Raw genomic sequence first — 20,115 nt, forward strand, 5'->3', positions numbered from 1 at the left:
CTTCAAGGTTATGTAAATTGAGTTAAAAAAATTAAAGAAAGTACAGAAAGAAGAAAAAAAAAAGCCTAGCGCATTCCGTCAATAGGCAAGGGTCCTCCTGTACAGCGCAGGAGAGTGAGACTTGTAACAAGGGGAAAAAAAAAAGCAGACCAAGAGGATGCTATTCAAGCCTAGAGACATACATGGCAAAAGTGACCCAGCAGGTTCAGGATTTCAAGGAGAAGCATGGATCTGAGGGATCTGCAAAGGGGCCCTTACGTGAAGGTACCCCCCGTGCAAAGGAATATCGTGACTACCATCGCATGGCTGCGCTGACAAAAATGGCTGCATTATGTTACATGGTTGACTGCATCTGTGTGCACGCCTGGGCGACGCCCCATTGGTATATACAAACGGTTTGCTAGCGCTCTCGATGCATACGTGCGTCGCACCGCGGCACTTCTCTGTTTCCAGGCTTCGACTTGCGTGCATCTTTGACGTGAACATATGCGCCACCATGCGTGCTCTGCACCCCAAACTCTTTCAACGAACCTTGTATGACTTTCATATTCACAATTATTTTGGCGCTAGCACCGTTTCTGTATCCTACAGTTTCATTAAGATTTATTTTCTGTGTTCTGCGGGACAGAAAAGTGCCTCGGACCTTGCTCACCACTTCCGCTAAATAATTTATACTTTTTCCTGCGTTTCTTCAAACACTGCCACTATTATATTATTTATGTCTACCTTTTACCCCAATTATCCATCTTAACCTTAAAACTGAGTTAAACTTCTTCAGTGCCAATCCTTCGTCACAGAGAAAACGCCCATTCTTTGTTATACAAGAAAAAAATAAAATAAAATTCTAGGTTTTGTTCTTTTTTCCCTCGGTCGCCAAGGGGGTTCCCGGTACTCAATGGAAGCTTAGCATTCCTTCTCGTCTCAATGTCTTGATTGTCTGGGCCTTCTCTCGTCATACACATACATTTTTTTTTTATTATGCTTTATTACCATTTCTTTTTGCTTCTTCTGCCCTTTCTCCGCCCACTATTCCGTATGCTCTTCGTATTCTTCAAAGTAGCCCAGCTTCTGTTGTTCTTGCCTGCTGCACGGTTGTTGATTTCTATCGGTAATCTCAACCGCAAATCTCGGAAGTCCGCCAGTAAATCCCATGCGGCATCATTGGTTATCGACAAAAGCTGAAGTTTCGTATGCTGGATCGGCTACCGGGACCATGTTGTCCGCTAAGTTTGTCCATTTTGGTTTTCTTTCTATTTTCTTCGTGACAATGAGAAACTCTTTGTACCTTCAGGCAATCGAATATTCGCCAAAGAATCATGCATAAAGTTTGTACTAACGAAGGAAGGTCTTTTTTGAGTGGGCAGCCTCACAATTTTTCTTCTTTGTCTCAAGACTAAAATACTACCGCAAACGGCCGTGCGGTTCGAGGCATCTGAACATTTAAAGTTACTCTCTACAATAGGACTATTGTGTTCCCCTTTTAAATGGAATGAGTATTTGAATGCCGTGGCCCTTTTTGCGCCCTTGTTGTTGTCTCTTGGCCTTGTAGTCGGAGCCAAGCGTCTTTTAAAACTTTCATTTAGTGTACCAATGATATCACTTAGGGTACCTTATGTGGCTTGTGCAACTGCCGAAACATATTTCCCGATTATGACATTTCTGGGAAACTTCAACCCTTCTGCAGAAAGGGACAGATTTCCTCGGATGTGAATTAAGATTATCCAAACCATATGCGTGCTGCAGAGCTTCTTTTTTATGGTTTTTTTTTACTCTTCTACTAGGTACGTTTACCCTTATTTGCTTTTGAGTTTCTGTTTTGTTACTCTTGAATTACGGTTTAATCAACTCTGCTTCTCGGGTTCTGAGCGGCTGTGCCTCCCTCCTTGCGCTGTAGCAACACGGCCCACGGCCTACGGCCGAATGCCGAGGCCACTCGTCAGGAATGGCGGTTCTACATGTGTCGTAAATGTATTGTCGTTGAACTTTCTCTTCTCAGTTATACGGGACGAGCCGAACTTATAATGTACATTACGTTGATTATGGCCTCAACAAAGCCTCACATATTATGAAGGAGCATACCCTTCGTCATAACTAAGTCGGTCAAATCGCTTCTGAAAGAATGGTCAAGGAACTTGTTTTTCCGATCGTCATTGAGCCATCCTCTCATGGCCTTAACCAACAGTTCTAGAATTTCAGATTCCTCCACACTCAAAGAAATCCTTTGATCGTTTTCACCTGTTTCAAGCATACCACAAACCACTTTCATCAAACAAGCAAATGAGAGTGTTGACAATGGGAACTCGTCACTCTTAAATTTCAAATGTCTCAATAAATGCCTCAGGTTTTCATTGTCATCTTCCTTGTGCAAATAGAAAAGAATTGAAGAAGTGGCCAAGACGATGAATTTTTCCTCGTTCACCAAGTTCAATGAGTAAACGAGAGACTTTTGGGTCTTGACAGTCTCGGTTATCTTTGGCTCAAGGACGCCTTCTGCTGTCTCCGTCTCATCTGAAGATTCCTCCAGGGATTCAGTTTCACTGTCAAGCAAAGACTCGACATCAGTGAGATCTTGACCATCAAAGTATGAATTAACATTCAGCATTGTCTTCATGATGCTTTCTTTCATCGCATTCACCAAAGTAGGGGTGCTGGCTGGATGTATAAGACACTTCAACGCCAAGTAATACAGCTTGAGGCTCTCTTCCTCGTAGTTATCAAGTAGCTGGCCAATAGCATCAATCTCAGACTCCAAGCTTCTTTCAGCTGACTTCGTGCCCTCATCCTTGTGCTTTAAAGTCAAAAAGTCCAAGTAAGAAAGACTGAGTTCGTGCAAAAGATCGAGCACTCTCCATCCAAATATTATAGCGTAGACGTCCTTTGTGTTACGCTTGTATACTTCAACATAAGCGAGAGAGTTTTCTCCACCTTTGACTCCAGCGAGGATGTTCTTCTTTGCTGAGAGGTTGAGAACGCGTGTTATGAGCTCTTCAGAAGCAAATAAAGAAGCACCATCAGTCGACTTTATCAAGTGGCTTAATTTCTTCAATGCAGCATCTTCGTCATCAGTATCAAGCTTGCGTAATAAAGCAGCTCTTGTCTTAAGACTTTGTCCAATCAACTTGGAAAAGATTGGTAACTGAGTGGTGATTATGGTTCCGACGAGTACGGTCAAGAAGCAAGTCTCGAACGTGACCTCGCTAGAACATAAAATGGCGTATTCTTTCAACCAGCTCCAAGGTTCAGGGCATCCACCATTCAAGAGGGCGAGAATGCGATCCTTATCTTTCTGGGAAAGTGGTTTAGGAACCTGTAAGCCCAAAGAAACTAAGAGCCAAGTACCCCATTGACTCTCCACTGGAGCCTTAGGATCTCTTGGTCTCTTGATAAAATTGACGATAGGCGATATCATAAGGTAGATACCAAAGACAAAAAGGCCAAATCTGAAGATACTGAGTAACTGCAACGTTGCTGGAGATGGATGGGTCAAGAATGAAGGCATAAATGGTAACGCTGCCAACCCCTTAAAGTTTTCATTGGAAAGTACTGAAGATCCCATCACTGCAGCAAATCCTCCCATCATCCAATTAGAATTATATGGCTGGTATCCTTCTTGTTGACCGACTTGTTGAGCAAACTGTGGCGGAACCGATTGCATATCGTACTGGTTCACTGTCGTATTGTAATTGTTCTCGGGAGCAAAGCCAAAGCCTCCGGAGAATTGACCGTCATAGTTGTTTTGCATGCCCATGTTGGGTTGGCGCTCATCCACTCTCAATGGCTGGTTAGGCATTACATTAGGAGGGTTGGCATTTGCCTCGCCTATAAGCTGTTGCAACTGGGCAATCTGGGACAACATTGTGTCGTTCTTCTTCTCCAAGTGCTTAATGTACTCTGTTGCTTTTGTCAAGACAGAAGCCTTGTTGAGTTTGGCAGCAGGTGCCAAACCTTCCAAGTCAGAAAGCAGAACGTTGGCTTTTCCAGCCGCAATCTTCAAAGTTGGCACGGCGTCCCGAAGCTCGTAGATCTTGGTATTAATGTTAGTTCTGTACTTCTTTTCAATCATGTTATGGGACACCTTAGGGCGCTTTCCCGGCTTGGAGACCTTGTCTTTAGCAGAAGCCTTTGATTTTGGAGGAGCAACAGGGCTGGCTTCGGGAGTATCCTTTGATTCCGTCTTGACGTAGGTATTGGAGTAATTGATTGGTTTCGTCTTGTGTTCATGGTCGGGCATTCCTTCTGGCAGGGTATGGGGAGACAGCACGGAGGTATTTGGAGTGCCTTCATTGGAGGCTGAGGAGGCCACCAGCTCTGAATACGACGCTGAGCTGAATGAGGAACGTTGTTTCTGGTTATTGGAAGGGAACAAGGAGCGGTCAGTGGAAGGAGACGAACTGTTTACCGACACGGCATCGGAAGAAGTTTCACTTGGATCAGGATTGATATTGAGACTGTTATTTGGGTTGCCTATGAAGCCCGAAGACTCGGTGAAAGGGAAACCAGCCAAGCCATTCTGGTCTATGTCATAAGGGTTTGACAACTTGTCCATAGCAGGGACGGACGACAGTATAGCCGATAAAAACAAATCGGTATCCTCGAAGTCCAACATGTTATCGTTAAAGTCGTAAGCCGTGGACATGGTAAAGGCGGGATATATAGTAGGTGGAAGAAACGGTGTAGCGTTCTTTTGAGTTGTGAAAGGCGATCAAGTGGAAATAATAAGTTAGGGGCCCAAGTTAAGCCAAAAGACTAAATATAAAGGGAAATTGGCAAAGTATAGGGAAAAGGATAATTTTTTTTAAAAAAAGAAATCTCACAGATGACAAGAGGCCCATGAGATTCAATTTACAGAGATGATTTGTAGGGAACCGCTACTATGTACAGAGAGGGCAAAGTGGTGTGATTTTTAGCCTGGGGGCAGGCAGATGCCACCTTAAAAGGGCGTGCACGTGACTGAAACTGTCATTTTTTGTTACTTCGTCTCACTAAAAGACATGCCCAGTCCTGCGCACAAAGGACAAAACCAAACATGGGCCCATTTTTTTGCAGCCATTCAATTCCTCGGCAAGAACCGCCAGGAACGACGCCCTCTACGACGGCTTTATTAAAAAGGAGAACGTGAAATACGCATCTGTGTGTGTTTCTCGTTTAAACGGTCATTCTGGTCCTGTAAACAGGGTCCAATCGGAGTTTGGGGCCAAGCCTCCAGCCTAGATTCAGACCAATCCAAGGCCAGGCTTATTATGGAATTTAACCGTTGGACGTTTCTGTCATGACCGAACCAAGCCAAACTCGGATTACCGAGTGTATCCGCTGAGCCATTTAAAAAACAGAAGCTTTAAAGTAACAGCATTCGGTGTGGCTTCTTCATGTGCTGGTTGCTCCCTGGCCTTTGGCTATCCGGTGCGAATTGGGTGAATCTGGCTAGGCTTTCGGGGTTCAGTAGACGATCTCCAGAACCAGGGGAATATCCCAATCCGATCGTGTATAGCCCGTTAATTTACCCCAGGAAAATCGCCGTGGCTAATTTAGCAACCCTTTTTCGGCTTTTAGTATGGCTCGATATAAAACTTACCCTGCCTCTTCCTGGCAGTCTCGCAACAGACATCCGTCACCAGTCAGTGGGATCTTCTTCGCTGGCAGGCTGCACTGATCCCTGCAAGTATTTGGCTCAAGCTTTCCGAAGATTGGAGTTTCTTCGGAGCGGTATTCGCTGCGTGTCTTGGGACTCTTGGCCGAAGAAGTCTATTTAATGAAGGCGGTCTGGCTGGTTGGTGATGCACTGCTGGTAGTGTTTCGCAGCCATCAAATGGACTGATAGGGAGTGGGTGTAAGAACGCCACAGGTATAAAAGTTTTGGTTCTTTAACTTCCCAAACAGGCATGTTGTTGCGATGGGCTCCCAGTAGTTCTCCCATTTTTGATCATCAAAAGTACCTCCTTCATCCATGATAAGCTTTGGTATGGCTGCTGTTGACTACTTACGCCCCATAGCGCGCCTGGTATACAGTGCAGTTTATCTTTAGCCATCATCACAACCGGGTATCCTTGTTTAACCTTGTTTGCCTTCACCACTCGTTCCACTGAAACCACATTCTTGTCATGCACGATTCCCAGGTGATTGCCTCAAGGATGTTGCGCTCCCAGCGTTACGTTGTGCTTTTGATCTTCACGGCGTTGGTGACCTTCTTGATCGTTACCTCGGCCTCGGCCCACTCATACATTAAGGATTCGAACCTCGGTAAGTCTGTGGGCTTATATGTTGACACCGCTAAGGCATGGGCAAATTCGAATGCTGCAGATTCTTCGTCGTCTGATTCTAAGCCCCTTGAACAGCAAGATACCGAGAAGGCAGTGGACGGGGTTGAATCCGCTGATACCGAGGAAGACAAGGAGAAAAACGAAGGAAAGGATAGCTCTGAGAAGTCTGTCAAGGACGACAAGAAGGTTGAGGCTGAAAAGCCAGACACCGAGACTGAATCCACAAAGAAACTGGACAAAAGTCATCCACAAGAAGTGGGCTCCTTCAAGGAGGACAAGAAAGAACCCTCATGGAAACAAGCCGATGGTGTTTCCTCCTAATCCATGCTAACACGACATTGACCTTATCATCTCATGATTAATTTGTGTTTCGAACAGACGTTGTACTAATGGCTTTAGTCCCTAAATACATTTATTCATACTGGAAGCAGTTACAAGTTCTTCCAAATCAACTTCTCCACGTAGTCTCCCTTGGACTTCTCCCTGAGGAATCCCATAGCGGAAAGCTCCGAGCTGCTTTGAATGAACCACGCGTACAAAAGTCTCTCCCACTTTGCATCGTCTTCTGAGCTTTGCTTGAGGATTTCTTTCATTCGATCACCTAACTCTCCATCGTAACTCGCTATTTGCTGGTTGATCTCCGCCAACAAATCTCTCCTTGACATTGACAGCTTGAATGCAATGAAAAAGTCCCACATATTTATATTCACTGGAGCATCCTTGTAGACATGATACAATTTTGTTACCAATGGTCCTAGAACCTTGGACGATTTGTAGTTTGATCCTACTTCATTAGCAATCAATTCATTTTTCAAGAAATGTTGTGGCTCGTCTAAAGCTTCTTCTATGATTTCCTTCAGCCGTGGCCTTATGAGTTTGATCATGAGATTCTCATAACTTTCTTCAATTGATGCTCGAGGACGTACCTTATCGATCTCGCTAATTCCTCCTGTAATCGTCAAGACTTCATTGAATAAGTTGTCACTGATCTTCATGTTTAATGCTGGATTGTCGTGTAGATATATAGTTAACGATTTGAGTAATTGATCAGAAGTGACCCCAGGTTTGCTCAAGGCACGTTTAAAGCCAAGAGTATCTTCATCGTCAACATCGTCAAGCGTCAACTTTATCGTATCACTTTGCAAGAATTTTGATACTCGTTCCACTTGGCCATCGTCAAAAGCTCTAACCTTCTTTAAGACATCGCTCAAGTATGAGGAGTTAATAAGCTGATTGTTGGTTACAAGCTTATAAAGTTGAAACTTTTGCTTCTCTCCATCACTGAGAAAATGAATAATGTGGATGGCATTCATGACAGAGTTTTGATATTTTTGAAGTTGCATCTTAGCATTCTGGAAAAGTTCGTAGATTGCTCCATCATCATTCAATAACTCTTTGATCTTTTTCATCATTTCTTCTGCCCCATCATCATCTTTTTGTTTCTTGAAATTATGGTAGCTGTGTAGAAGGAATTCGATATGTGTCTTGAAGGAAGGAAGTTTTCGAAGTGCATCAAAATGGAACTCCTGTGGGACAAAGTCATGGTCCACCAAGAGGGATAAAGGCAGCTGGTAAAAGTGTATCATGTAGGTAAGTTTAAACTCAGTGATGAGCGCATCAATGGAATTGTTGGAGTTTTCGAAACGATTCAACACAATCAGAGAAAGTTGAGCATCTAGCAACACAGGGTTTTCTGCAGTAATTTCGTTTCGTAGCAAAGTGTCATCAATAACTTGGAAACAGATATCTTTATTGTTTCTGGCTTGTAGCTTAGTTGCATCGATGAGCGTTCTCGCTCTACTCGTGAAGTTGTTGTTGATCCAGTCACTGATACCTTTTGAACTTAGAGCCATTACGAGTTTGATTGGGATCAGCTCGGAGTAGACACTTAGTAGATGAACGATCTGGTTAAGCACCTCGTTTGAAAACGCGTCACTGTCTTGTAGCACAACAACTATACGTAGCTGGTCAGCACAATTGTGCTTCTTGACGTACGAGTCGACCCAATCCTCTACGATCTCAAAGTCGTAGGAAATCCTACCCTCATACCCATCACCGTCGATTCCATCTGCTTCTTCTTCGTGCTCTGGAGAAGCCTCTGGTTCCGGCTCTTGATCCTCATCGAAGGCTGCCAATGGCTCTTCTTGTAGACGCTGTTTAGGTTCAAGAACTTGCTTGACAACCTCTCTCATAGCAGCTTTTATATGAACACACTCTCTCGAGTCAAGGGTGACTAATCTAACATGCTGGTTCTTTCCATTGTGAAACAAATGGCCCGTGAACTCGTCTAGCGTACGAAGGTTGTTGGCTGTATTTGAACTGAGTGCCAAAAACGCGGTGGCTAGCTTCTGTGGAAGCGGATCGATAATGAAACTAATAAGGTCAGCAAAGAATCTATCGTTGGCAGAATTCAAAATCTTCTGAATCGCCCCAAGCTGGTGGGTCCAGATCTTTTCATACAAGCGGTACCTATGACGAGTGAGATCAATGTCTTCACCAGTGTGGGAGAAGAATGGACACGACTCATCAGTTTTTATTCTCTTCCTTTGGCTGGTATCAATTGTATAGTGAGTTTTTTGGGAGTTCGGGTCCAAGCCGCCTCGGTCCAGCATTGGCGTTTTTTGGTTGGTTGCAAAATCTATCAATGAGTACGTGAAGCAGTCCTTTCCATGTAACTTCACTAGGCAGGTCGCGACCAGCCCTTCGCAACTAACTTTACCGCAACGAGGAATAAAACACACAAAGTAAAAAATATTAATACAAAATTGCCAAATAGAAAAAAAAGAAACCGAACCAACCTTAAAGCCTCAGTAAAGCCCCTATCACAAAGCGACCACACCGCAACCGATCGTCTCAGAAAACTACACAATGTCCCCTATTGAATCACACCTTGCCTTTGCTTGCCCAGGTTAATGAGCCATACTATGGCCGATTGTCTTACTGTAGCCATCCCTGCGGATGATGTCAAGCTGTGTAACTTTGCATGGTCTTGCCATTTGCCATTCTTGGCCGGACGATCCGACACGGCGAAGTATATAAGGCAGATGGTTTGTCAAATTTTTTTTTGTCTCTTTTTCTCCTATATTTTATCCTCTTTCGTGGGAGCCAATTATATTATTATTTTCCAGTGGCCCGAGTGCTCTGCTGTTTCACCTTCCTCCAGCTAGCCTCGCTCGTTATTTTTTCTGTACAGCTCCCGCGGGAGGGCCTCTTCAGATTCTGCCCCACATTTTCTTATATTGCCCGAAATCCTCGAATTTCAAACCTACTCATATTCCTAGTGTTTTCTTCCTTTTCAAGCATAAGAGCTATGGCGGACGAGTCTGAGTTGAAACACCGCAAAGCTCTGCAATTGCATGACAAGAATGCTGCGGATACCAAGCCCAAGAAGCCAAAGAAGAAGAAGAAGAAGAATTTGATCAATGTCGCTCCCTTGGATACGCCGCTTCATCGCAGGCTTGAAACCTTAAGTGTCATGTGGCATACCGTTTCGATTCCTAGTTTCTGTTGCTTGTTTCTCTTTATCTTGTACCTCGGCTGGCTCTCGTGGGTTTTCATTGTGATCCCATATTTCATCTGGCTCTATGGCTTTGATCTTCACACTCCTACCAACGGTAAGGTGGTCTACAGAATTCGTAATGGTATGAGGAACTTGATTATCTGGAAGTGGTTTGTTGACTACTACCCAATTCGCGTCCATAAGACTTGCGAATTGGAGCCCACGTTTACCACGGAGGTTGTGCTTGAGGAGTCTACACCAGATGATGAGGAAGACTTGATTTCTGAAGATGCTCGTACTACTTTGGACCGCTTGTTTAAGTTCTTCGGTCTTAAGAAGCGTTTGAATGACCTGGAATCGTCTTCTGCTGTTGATGATGATGAAGACGCTAGAAGCACAGACTCTAAGTCTTCCACCACCGTGCAACGCCATCGCAAAGTCGGTGGTGGCCCTCGCTACATCTTCTGCTATCACCCTCACGGGGTTATCTCAATGGGTGCCATGGGTTTGTTTGCTACCAATGCATTAAGGAATCAGCCCTTCAAGCCCCCTGCCAAGTTCTTGAAGCCTTTCTTCCATGATCCTTCTAAAGAGAAGGAACTCTTTCCAGGAATTGGTCATGCTTTCCCTCTAACTCTTACCACCCAATTCACCATCCCTTTCTACAGAGACTACTTGTTGTCCTTGGGCCTTACTAGCGCTAGCGGTAGAAACATCAAGAGCGTCATAAAGAATGGTGATAACTCTGTGTGTCTTGTCATTGGAGGTGCCCAGGAGTCCTTATTAAACGACATGGTGGGTGAAAACCTGCGGGTCGGCGTCGGCTACCAGGGTCATGAATCAGAAGAAGAGGAGCCTGAGGAGCAGAAGCCAAAGAGACAAATCAAATTGGTGCTCAACAAGAGAAAGGGCTTTGTTAAGATTGCTCTCGAGCTTGGCAATGTTTCTTTGGTACCAACTTTTGCATTTGGAGAGGCCGACATCTACAGGTTAGCAAAGCCAAAGGAAGGATCTCTTTTCCATGCATTCCAGCTTGGCCTTAAACGCTTGACACTGTTCACATTGCCTTTCTTCAGCGCCAGAGGCGTTTTCATTTACGATTTTGGCTTTTTGCCATTCCGTACCCCCATTAACATTTGCACGGGAAGGCCTGTGTACGTTCCAGCTGGTTTGGTTCTGCAAAATCAGGAAGAACCTGCCAAAGACACTGAAAAAGATAAAGAATCAGCTAGATCTGAATCTTCTAGTTCTGGCAACTCCTCTCTGCTGAAGAAGTTCTCCATGTTTAAGGGCAAGGAGAAACCCAAGAAAAGGAGCAAGCCCCACATCAGTCAAGAACTTCTTGACCATTATCACGGCTTATACATTGAAGAGCTCAAAAAGGTCTATGAAGAAAATAAGCACCTTTACGGCTACGGAGATGTGGAGTTAGTTATCGTCGAGTAAATTCGTTTGACCGTTATGATATTATAATAATATTGGAAGTTAACCCTATAAACATGAAGAAATCCGTAAAAGATGGTAGTGTGTTGTCGTTGCTTCATCAGAAATTGTTATTCTTGTTACCGTCGTTGTTAAACCTTTTCTTGAATAACCCTTCTTTCTTGTACTTGCGATACTGCTTGAGGAGACCACGGTCCAACTTGCGCCTACCGCCAGCCTTCGCCGTTGTGTTCTCCTCTTGCTTCTCGGTTGGAGCAGCATTTGTTTGCTTTCTGTAGAAGGACTTTGATTCGCTCAAAGTTTCTCTGAACTCATTCACTTCTTTAACCTTGGTCTCAAACTGTGATTCCTTCTGCTTAACTTTATCATTTTCCTTATTTTCCCAGTTTTTGAACCCATCAAATGACTTGTCACCTCCGAATGGAACGTTACCGTAGGCTTTCCCACGAGGATACATATCCCAGAGGAAATCATTATCAAGATTATGCATGAGGGGGTTCGACACGAACATGCCGGTTATGGATTCCTTCAAAGGATGCTCAGGAACTCGAACTAACGAGTTGGTGTTGTAGTCGACCTTAAACTCAAGGATGTTGTTTGCAGGCTCAAACGAACTCGTCTGTTGCTTTTCAGGATTATTGTTCTTTGACTTTTCTTCCTGAAGAGCAGGGAACTCGTGATGCTTGTGACGCACAAATCTCGAAGGCACTTCGAACTTGTACAGAAACTTGTTGGAGGGATCGATTTGTGGTCTCACAGGGAGATCTCTCATGTATACTTTGGCGTAGAACTGGTCTAAAGGCATGTCGAGGATCTCTTTAGGAGGTTTGGGGAGCTTGTCGAAGGATAAAAACTTGCTGTTTGATGCATCCTCGTTTTCCTCCTGTTTTTTCTTTGACTGTGTCTTTGCTTTCAGGGCACGAGGAACGTCTGAGCTGCCACGCTTCGTGAAAGGACTCGATAGAGACTTCTTCGAGGATGTGATAGCCTCCTCACCTCCTTCGTCTGATTTCTTGGACAGAAATCTGACCAGACCAAGCTGCGGCCTTATATTCGTTTGTCTTCGTAAAGACTGGCCAACGAGCCCGGCAAATGTACGTGATGATAGAGGTAAGGACATGATGACTGACTCACTTCTGTAACACTCAACTGTATAGTCATTAGTTTTTCTTTATAGAGGCGACGTTGAATCACGTGCAATTCAGGAAACCTGTTCACCAACAAGCAAAAGCAAAGCCGTATCGGGGTATTTCCGAAAAATGGAGTGGGTATCGAAAATAGGGCTGTTGCTTGCTTAGAAAGGTTGGTATTTACTTTCCGTGGGGTTGCTTTACGTAATTTTTTTCTGTTGAACGAATTTTAGACTTTTGTTCTATTGTAGAGAAAGTCGCAGAATTTCCGAAACCAGGACCAATTTTCATTGAAGGAGAGCAAACGCTAGCTTACTTAATGCAATTTTAAATTTAAGCAAACTACTAATAATTTATACTTAACCAGATTTAGGAGAAAGAAAGCAACTACACACTTCTTAGATAGGTCATTTTAGAATCCCGGGCCTGGTTAAAGCGGAACACCCTTCTTGTGAGGGAGACTTGCTGGGTAAGACATATTTCGCAGCCATAGATCATAGGAAGAAGGGAACACAAGACCAGTCTAGGACGTAAAATATCGGCTATCCAAAGTAAACGGATACATGTTACTCAATTTCCATTGCGAGTGGTCCGGTTGAACTTGACGGGGTCATGCTTCGTAACAATGAATCCACCCTCTGGACCCCACTACGTGTGTACAAAATGTGAGTACCTGATCCTCCACTAGAAAATTCCAGACTGTGACGTTTCGGAAGTATAATACCGGATCCTAAGGTAAACTATGACGTGAATCAGAAAGGTAATCAAATGTACCATGTGGGTTGAAATCTTCCTGTCACGGAGGTGTAAGTTCGCCTTATCTATGCGCTTAAGCACGCAATGATCCTGATAAGGTTACACTTTGGAGAAACACCATACATGGCACCAAAACAACCAGAAAAGACACTTATTTAGCAGAAAACCCAGCTTAGTAATACAATCCAACAATAAAAGCCAAACAAAAACGTATCCTCTCATGTCTGTATTAGTTCCAATGGTCCCCACGTTGACAGCCACAGTGCGCCTACACAGTGCCGGGCCGTAGTAGCGAAAAAATCAGTGCCGAGATGGTGAAAGTGCACCTACGCAACAACATCACCAAGTTACTCATGTCTGTTCACAGAGATAAGGTCGAATTGGCCTCCTTGCCTCATACTTTCGATAAGTCTGTGCCATTGGCCATCATTGGCGGCACTGGTCTTTACGATTTGCCCAACCTCAAGCCGGTTGCCAGACTTACCGTCTCCACTCCATGGGGGTTCCCTTCTGCTCCAATTACTATTTCTGAGACTGAAAAGGGAGATCATGTTGCCTTCTTGGCTCGTCATGGTTCTCACCACGACTTGTTGCCTTCCGATGTGCCATCAAGAGCCAACATTGCCGCGTTGAAGAAAATCGGAGTCAAGGCCATCATCGCTTTCTCAGCCGTGGGATCCTTACAGCAAGAAATCAAGCCTAGAGACTTCGTTGTGCCAACTCAAATCATCGACAGAACCAAGGGCATTCGTCCAGCTACTTTCTTTGAAAAGGGTTTTGTGGCCCATGCCATGTTCGGTGAGCCATTTGACTTGAAGCTTAACAAGATTGTCACTGATTCTATCCCGCTGCTGGGCTTTTTGGAAGGCTTTGACACCGATGGCAAGCCTCAATTGCACAGTAAGGAGCACACCAACAAGGGTGAGGACTTGACGGTTATCTGTATGGAAGGCCCTCAGTTCAGTACCAGAGCGGAGTCAAGAATCTACCGTAGCTGGGGTGGATCGGTTATTAACATGTCGGTGTTGCCAGAAGCCAAATTAGCACGTGAGGCTGAAATTGCTTACCAGATGATCTGTATGTCTACTGATTACGACTCGTGGAACGAGAGTGAGGAGCCAGTCACTGTGGAGACGGTTGTGGGCAACTTGAAGGCCAACTCGGCCAACGCCACCAAAATCGCTGCCACCTTGGTGGATGTGATTTCTGAGGAGTTGAGAACCGGAGCCGCCGGTTTGGGCAAGGACCTTGAAGGCACAATGAAATACGCTGTGAGCACCAGTCCTCACGGAGTCAAGAAAGAGTTGCTAGAGAAGATGCACTACTTGTTCCCAGGATACTGGCCCGTGAACTAGACAGAATGTTCGTTAGACAAGAAAAATATTATTTAGACACGGATTCCGTACAAGACAATACACAACAATTATTAGAACGGGGAGTGGAAGCATATGGAAAGCCCAAGACCAGTGAAAAATAGAGTGAAGCAGCAGCACAAGCCCCCACTGATGTAATGGGAGTCCCCTCTGCATTGCGTTATCGGAGTGTGTCTGGGGCAGTCAGGCCCCTCCCCACAGATAGGAGAGTTTGCATCAAAGCCAGAATCAAACCACATAGTGGAACACCAAGCAGGAAAAACAGGCCACTATAAATAAAAAAATATCACATTCACTAATTGACAAGTCCAATCATCAGTCTACCTCGTCTACAACTGCCTCTTCGAAAATCCCTTACCCTTCTACAGGCCCCCCGATCATTCTCACAAAAAGGGAAGATTCACAGATAGTATGTGCAAAAAGTGTGTGTGTGGGGAAAAGGGGGCCCAGTGAGGCTACTCCGAGTTGCCGACAGGAGTGAAGGATGCAAAGTAAGCAGGATTGTTGCACGATAAACCATGCATTGTTAAATTGCGGCCGCGAAAGCATGGCCTGGGTGAGATTCTTCTTGCTCTTCATTGCTTAATTATGGGGGAAGGGACTTGGACGGGGTCCCCACACGGAAGTTTGGGTCCGACAATGGAGGGAAGTTTTTTTGCAATGGGGAGGAGGGGGGTGGAGGCTACTTAAGGGAGGAAATTTCCACACTGTTTTTGAAGGTTTTTGTTTTTTTCTGGGGACTCTTTGACATTGTCTTTTTACATTTTTTTTTCCTTTATTATTTATATTCCAAATCAATCTTAACGGCTCCTCCAGAACCTTCCCACTACCATTCCCTTAAGCGTTATCCCTCCCCGAAAAGGGCCTGACGCGCACGTGATCCTCCTGACTCCATTTTTTTTGCACCTAAGCATTCTTATTTAAGCGCCTGTTCTGCTGCCACTCATCCTTAACCCTACATAACACTTATCATGTCTTTGAGAACTTTGGGCTTGAACTCCACACTCAATAAGCTCTTTGCAAAGTCGGCCGACAATGTGAAAACAGTCGAAACCGTGCTTAGCTTCCGCAAACACCAACAGGAATCTTTAGCTAAGATCATCACTCGATGCGACAAGGAGATGGGCGGTCTGTCGACCGTCAACTTTGACATTGACCCTCAATCCAGTGCTGGCCACTTCCATGGATACTTGAATCTCGACTTGCCAAAGGGTAACCCTGAAATCACCCGCTCAGGGTATGCCATGTTCCGTACTCGCGACCAAAAGGAGTCTTGGTTCTCGGGCGACTCGTACTGGGACTGGTCCCAGTTCAGCTCTTTGGTGTTGCGTGTCAAGGGAGACCGCAGAAAGTACTTGGTTAACATTCAGGCAAACACTCCTTTGGTGACTGACTTGTTCCAGCACAGACTCTTCTTGCATCACCCAGGTGAATGGGAAACCGTGGTGATTCCTTTAAATGACTTTGTTATGACCAATTGGGGAATCATCCAGGATGGCTCCGAGCTTAACAAATCTGAGGTCAAGACCGTCGGTGTCGGCTTGTTGGACAAACAGTATGGACCTTACAGCTTGAAGGTGGATTGGATCAAGGTGATGACCGGCGCCGAGGTGGAAAAAGTTACTGATATGTCCCGTGCTGAACGCTTGGCTCTTGACAAGCACAATAAGGAAGAGAACCGAAAGGACATGGAAACCAACATGCCCACCGGTAATGGCGGCAGTGCTCTCAACACTCACAAGTTCGATGAGCCAAAGAGTACTGTCATTTAAAACTGTCCTACAACTGTTGCTTTGTTACGGATTTACAAATCAAGGAATGTCTGCTCCAACCCCTATTGCAGTGCATTGGGGGCTGCGGTATGAGTTGATCTCATCTGAGAGCCGTCGAAGCCTCGATCCATGTTAAGCTTCCTGTTACCGGCCATTCCGCTACATCTATTCATTATACGTTATCATTCTACAAGTGCTTTGTAATACACTTTCACAGGCTTTGCGCCTATCCCTGAAAAATGAAAATCTCCACATCTGGGTCCCAAATACATGGCTTTTTTTTTTCATCAAATTCCCCTCCATGTAGTTTTTCAATTGATAAGCGTTCTCCACACTTTTATGGTCCCCTCCCGTAGGCCTAGATAGGCGAGCCCTCACCAAACCCACGTGACTAAGGTTACCCGGCCACCATTTTTTTTTTTTCGTTCGCGATACCTCAGTATAGTACTTTTCAAAAATTTTTCATTTCCTTTTTTTTTTCTCTTTTCATCAACACTATCGATTATCAAAAATGGCAAGAGGCCCGTATGTCAAATCTACTCTTCTCCTTGAAGAAGACAGATAAAGAGACAAACCTAAGGTACTACAGTTTGGCAAAACTGGAAACCATATAATACCGCCTGTTCTCATTTATGGGAACTGTCAGTCGGTCTCCAGCCACTCCATTTATTGGTGTGGCCCGGATGGGAGCCTTGTCTTGATAATCGGTTGCTGTGGGTGACACTGACGCTGTTGGTGTGGAAGTTCTATACGGTCCTGAGGGTCTATGGCTGACGTAAGTTTGGTCGTTGGAACCTCTGTTCGATGGTATATGAACATGCCGCTTTTGAAGTTATGACTCGCCTAGGCGTCCTTGTGTCCCCACGCATCCGGTTTATCTGTCTTCGTAGCCCAAACAAAATACTAACAGTATCAGAAAGAAGCACCTTAAGAGATTAGCGGCTCCATCCCACTGGATGTTGGACAAATTGTCCGGTACCTATGCCCCAAGAGCCTCTGCTGGTCCTCACAAGTTGAGAGAATGTTTGCCTTTGATTGTGTTCTTGAGAAACAGATTGAAGTACGCTTTGAACGGTAGAGAAGTCAAGGCTATTTTGATGCAAGAGCACGTCAAGGTTGACGGTAAGGTTAGAACTGACTCTACCTTCCCAGCTGGTTTCATGGATGTCATCACCTTGGAGGCCACCAACGAGAACTTCAGATTGGTGTACGATGTCAAGGGTAGATTCACTGTCCACAGAATCACCGCTGAGGAGGCTTCTTACAAGCTCGGTAAGGTCAGAAAGATCGCCTTGGGTAAGAGAGGTATTCCATACGTTGTCACCCACGACGGTAGAACCATCAGATACCCAGACCCATTGATCAGAGCCAACGACACTGTCAAGATTGACTTGGCCACCGGTAAGATCACTGACTTCATCAAGTTCGACACTGGTAAGTTGGTTATGGTTACTGGTGGTAAGAATATGGGTAGAGTTGGTGTTATCACCCACAGAGAGAAGCACGAGGGTGGTTTCGACTTGGTCCACATCAAGGATGCTTTGGAGAACACTTTCGTCACCAGATTGACTAACGTTTTCGTTGTCGGTGACGAGGCTGGTAAGCCATATATCTCCTTGCCAAAGGGTAAGGGTATCAAGTTGTCTATCACCGAGGAGCGTGACAGAAGAAGAGCTCAACTGGGTTTGATCGCTTAAGAGCGTCACTACGTGTACTATAGAAATGGAATATTAAAAGGAGAAATTTGTAGCTGTTCATGTAAATACACTAGATTTTGCAACCAAGCCGCAAGACCCTTAAATTGACTCCACCTAAGAATTATACTTCCATCGTGGAATGCAAAAACCAGATCTGAAACTGGACATTTCCTGGAAATAAACTTCCATTAGATCAAGCCATACTTAGCCACCTTTCTCCTCCAGATCGGATATGTAGTTCCCTGGTGGCTGCAAATGCCCATGTCCACACACCGCCACTAGTATCAATGCAGCGACGCTACTATGACGTCTTCCTCACCAGCAACTGTACCCCATATAAACCTTCCACAAAAGGAATACAAATTGACAAAGAGTAATAAAAAGTGAAGATGAAAATCACTTTGTTTAGAGAAATTGTCTTAACCGGTTGGAATGCCCGTGGGGCGAAAAATCTATGTGGAACAATCGACGTTCCGTGTCCACGTTCTTGTCTCACCATGTAGCCTAGGCGATAATGTGATGTGGGCCGCGCATTTATAGCGTATCTACAATTTACTTGAAACAATACAAAGCCTAACACTATTGCCCCCTAAAAATGACTTCGAGATATAGAGTCGAATATGCATTGAAAAAACACAAGAGAGATGAGTTCATTGAGTGGATCAAGTCTCTCTTGGCGGTGCCATTTGTGCTCCACGCTGATTTGGAGAACTACGAGGAGATGTATGCCATTGGGAAAAGACATGAGACGGAAGCAGACAAGTTTCTTGAATTGCACGAGCAGACTTTGGCAAAAACTTGCCTGGAAAGATATACTGAAGTGTTCATGGATGTGGAGAAATTGATCGATAGCACTCGCTACTTGGATAGTTTCCATACTGATGAAACCATTTCTCGGTCTAGATTGAGGCAATTGGTACCTTCAGTGGGTCAGTTCTTCACTAGACTACCATTGAAGGAGGCTTTTGAAATTGAGGATCACAAGAAACATATGTCAAGAAGGCGTCTTGTTTCTCCATCGTTTAACGACGTGAGAGCTATTCTCAATACCGCTCAAGTTCTTGCGCTCACCTCCCACGCTGAAGAGAATTCACGCTTGAAGCTCATTACATTGATGGTGATGTTACTCTTTATGATGATGGAAAGTCGCTCGTGAAGGAATCTCCTTTGGTTGATGGACTTGTGGAACTTTTGGCCAACGATATTTACGTGGCAGTGGTTACCGCAGCTGGTTACCCTGGAGAATCCGGTGCTTTGGAGTACCATAAGAGATTGCCTGGTCTTATTGAAGTGTTAAGAACCACGGATCAGCTCACGAATCAACAGAAGAACAACTTCTTGGTGATGGGAGGTGAGTCGAACTACCTATTCAGATTCAATTCCGAGATTGGCAGTTTGCAATTCTTAGAAGGCGACCAATGGTACTTACCTATTATGCGTGACTGGGATACGAAGCAGATAAACCATATTATGAATGCATCCTACGATCACTTGGTGCACTTGCGCAAGAAGTTCTGCTTAGACGACGAAAGCAAGACTACGATTATACGGAAGGAACGCTCCTTGGGTATTATCCCTGTTCTGGGGTTCAAAATTCTGCGTGAAACGCTCGAAGAAATTGTACTTTCCCTTCTGTCTAGATTGCACGATATGCTTTATGCTGCAATCCCCTCTTTGCCTGAGGAAAGCCACCATTTTACTTCGGTAGTCACGGACCTTTCCGGTGGCGACTTACGCGTTTGCGCTTTTAACGGTGGCTCCGATGTGTGGGTGGATATTGGAGACAAGTCTTTAGGTGTTGAAGCATTGCAACAGTACCTATGCAAAGACTCAGGTAAGCCTCCCATCAGCAAAAGCGAGTCCTTGCACATTGGAGATCAATTCGCATCGGTCGGAGCTAACGACTACAAAGCCAGACTTAGCGCTTGTACCGCATGGATAGCAAGCCCCAAGGAGACCGAGGATATTCTTTTTGACCTTGTTGATTTCTTGAGGGGCGATCCAAATGCAAAGGCGAAGTGAAATACAATGCGTCGCGAACAATAAGGTGTGCCGTTGTTGCTACGAAACGTCTGATGTGGTAAGAGATACAGGGCCTTCTCACACACTTCACATGCGGACACATTTCACTTTTCCAACTACTTAACACATAGTTTTAGACTAGTACCAGCAGATTCATCTATCAAAT

General features: G+C 44.8%; 9 protein-coding genes across 9 annotated transcripts; 6 read left to right on the forward strand and 3 right to left on the reverse strand. All coding sequences in view use genetic code 12, as the record gives it.

Annotated features, from left to right (window-relative positions):
• Window positions 1–2,056: 2,056 nt before the first annotated feature.
• On the reverse strand, window positions 2,057–4,636 carry CPH2 (Cph2p; the record flags this gene model as incomplete). The annotated part of the gene is made up of 1 exon (XM_025485381.1): window positions 2,057–4,636. The coding sequence occupies one exon, from the start codon at window positions 4,634–4,636 to the stop codon at window positions 2,057–2,059; it is 2,580 nt and encodes an 859-aa protein (XP_025340846.1).
• A 1,462-nt stretch (window positions 4,637–6,098) lies between these two features.
• Window positions 6,099–6,578, forward strand: CXQ85_001684 (uncharacterized protein; the record flags this gene model as incomplete). Its single annotated transcript, XM_025485382.1, has 1 exon — window positions 6,099–6,578. The coding sequence occupies one exon, from the start codon at window positions 6,099–6,101 to the stop codon at window positions 6,576–6,578; it is 480 nt and encodes a 159-aa protein (XP_025340847.1).
• A 110-nt stretch (window positions 6,579–6,688) lies between these two features.
• On the reverse strand, window positions 6,689–8,869 carry ORC3 (origin recognition complex subunit 3; the record flags this gene model as incomplete). The annotated part of the gene is made up of 1 exon (XM_025485383.1): window positions 6,689–8,869. One exon carries the CDS (start codon window positions 8,867–8,869, stop codon window positions 6,689–6,691), a length of 2,181 nt encoding a protein of 726 aa, XP_025340848.1.
• A 698-nt stretch (window positions 8,870–9,567) lies between these two features.
• On the forward strand, window positions 9,568–11,202 carry CXQ85_001686 (diacylglycerol O-acyltransferase; the record flags this gene model as incomplete). The annotated part of the gene is made up of 1 exon (XM_025485384.1): window positions 9,568–11,202. The coding sequence occupies one exon, from the start codon at window positions 9,568–9,570 to the stop codon at window positions 11,200–11,202; it is 1,635 nt and encodes a 544-aa protein (XP_025340849.1).
• Window positions 11,203–11,299: 97 nt separating this feature from the next.
• Window positions 11,300–12,319, reverse strand: CXQ85_001687 (uncharacterized protein; the record flags this gene model as incomplete). Its single annotated transcript, XM_025485385.1, has 1 exon — window positions 11,300–12,319. One exon carries the CDS (start codon window positions 12,317–12,319, stop codon window positions 11,300–11,302), a length of 1,020 nt encoding a protein of 339 aa, XP_025340850.1.
• Window positions 12,320–13,438: 1,119 nt separating this feature from the next.
• Window positions 13,439–14,440, forward strand: MEU1 (S-methyl-5-thioadenosine phosphorylase; the record flags this gene model as incomplete). The annotated part of the gene is made up of 1 exon (XM_025485386.1): window positions 13,439–14,440. One exon carries the CDS (start codon window positions 13,439–13,441, stop codon window positions 14,438–14,440), a length of 1,002 nt encoding a protein of 333 aa, XP_025340851.1.
• A 989-nt stretch (window positions 14,441–15,429) lies between these two features.
• On the forward strand, window positions 15,430–16,230 carry CXQ85_001689 (uncharacterized protein; the record flags this gene model as incomplete). Its single annotated transcript, XM_025485387.1, has 1 exon — window positions 15,430–16,230. One exon carries the CDS (start codon window positions 15,430–15,432, stop codon window positions 16,228–16,230), a length of 801 nt encoding a protein of 266 aa, XP_025340852.1.
• A 956-nt stretch (window positions 16,231–17,186) lies between these two features.
• Window positions 17,187–17,927, forward strand: CXQ85_001690 (40S ribosomal protein eS4; the record flags this gene model as incomplete). Its single annotated transcript, XM_025485388.1, has 1 exon — window positions 17,187–17,927. The coding sequence occupies one exon, from the start codon at window positions 17,187–17,189 to the stop codon at window positions 17,925–17,927; it is 741 nt and encodes a 246-aa protein (XP_025340853.1).
• Window positions 17,928–18,522: 595 nt separating this feature from the next.
• ISN1 (IMP 5'-nucleotidase) lies at window positions 18,523–19,949 on the forward strand (the record flags this gene model as incomplete). Its single annotated transcript, XM_025485389.1, has 2 exons — window positions 18,523–19,044; window positions 19,074–19,949. 2 exons carry the CDS (start codon window positions 18,523–18,525, stop codon window positions 19,947–19,949), a joined length of 1,398 nt encoding a protein of 465 aa, XP_025340854.1.
• Window positions 19,950–20,115: the final 166 nt, after the last annotated feature.

This window comes from Candidozyma haemuli (genome assembly GCF_002926055.2).
Source record: "Candidozyma haemuli strain B11899 chromosome Unknown C_2014730914, whole genome shotgun sequence".
Classification (NCBI taxonomy): Eukaryota; Fungi; Ascomycota; class Pichiomycetes; order Serinales; family Metschnikowiaceae; genus Candidozyma; species Candidozyma haemuli.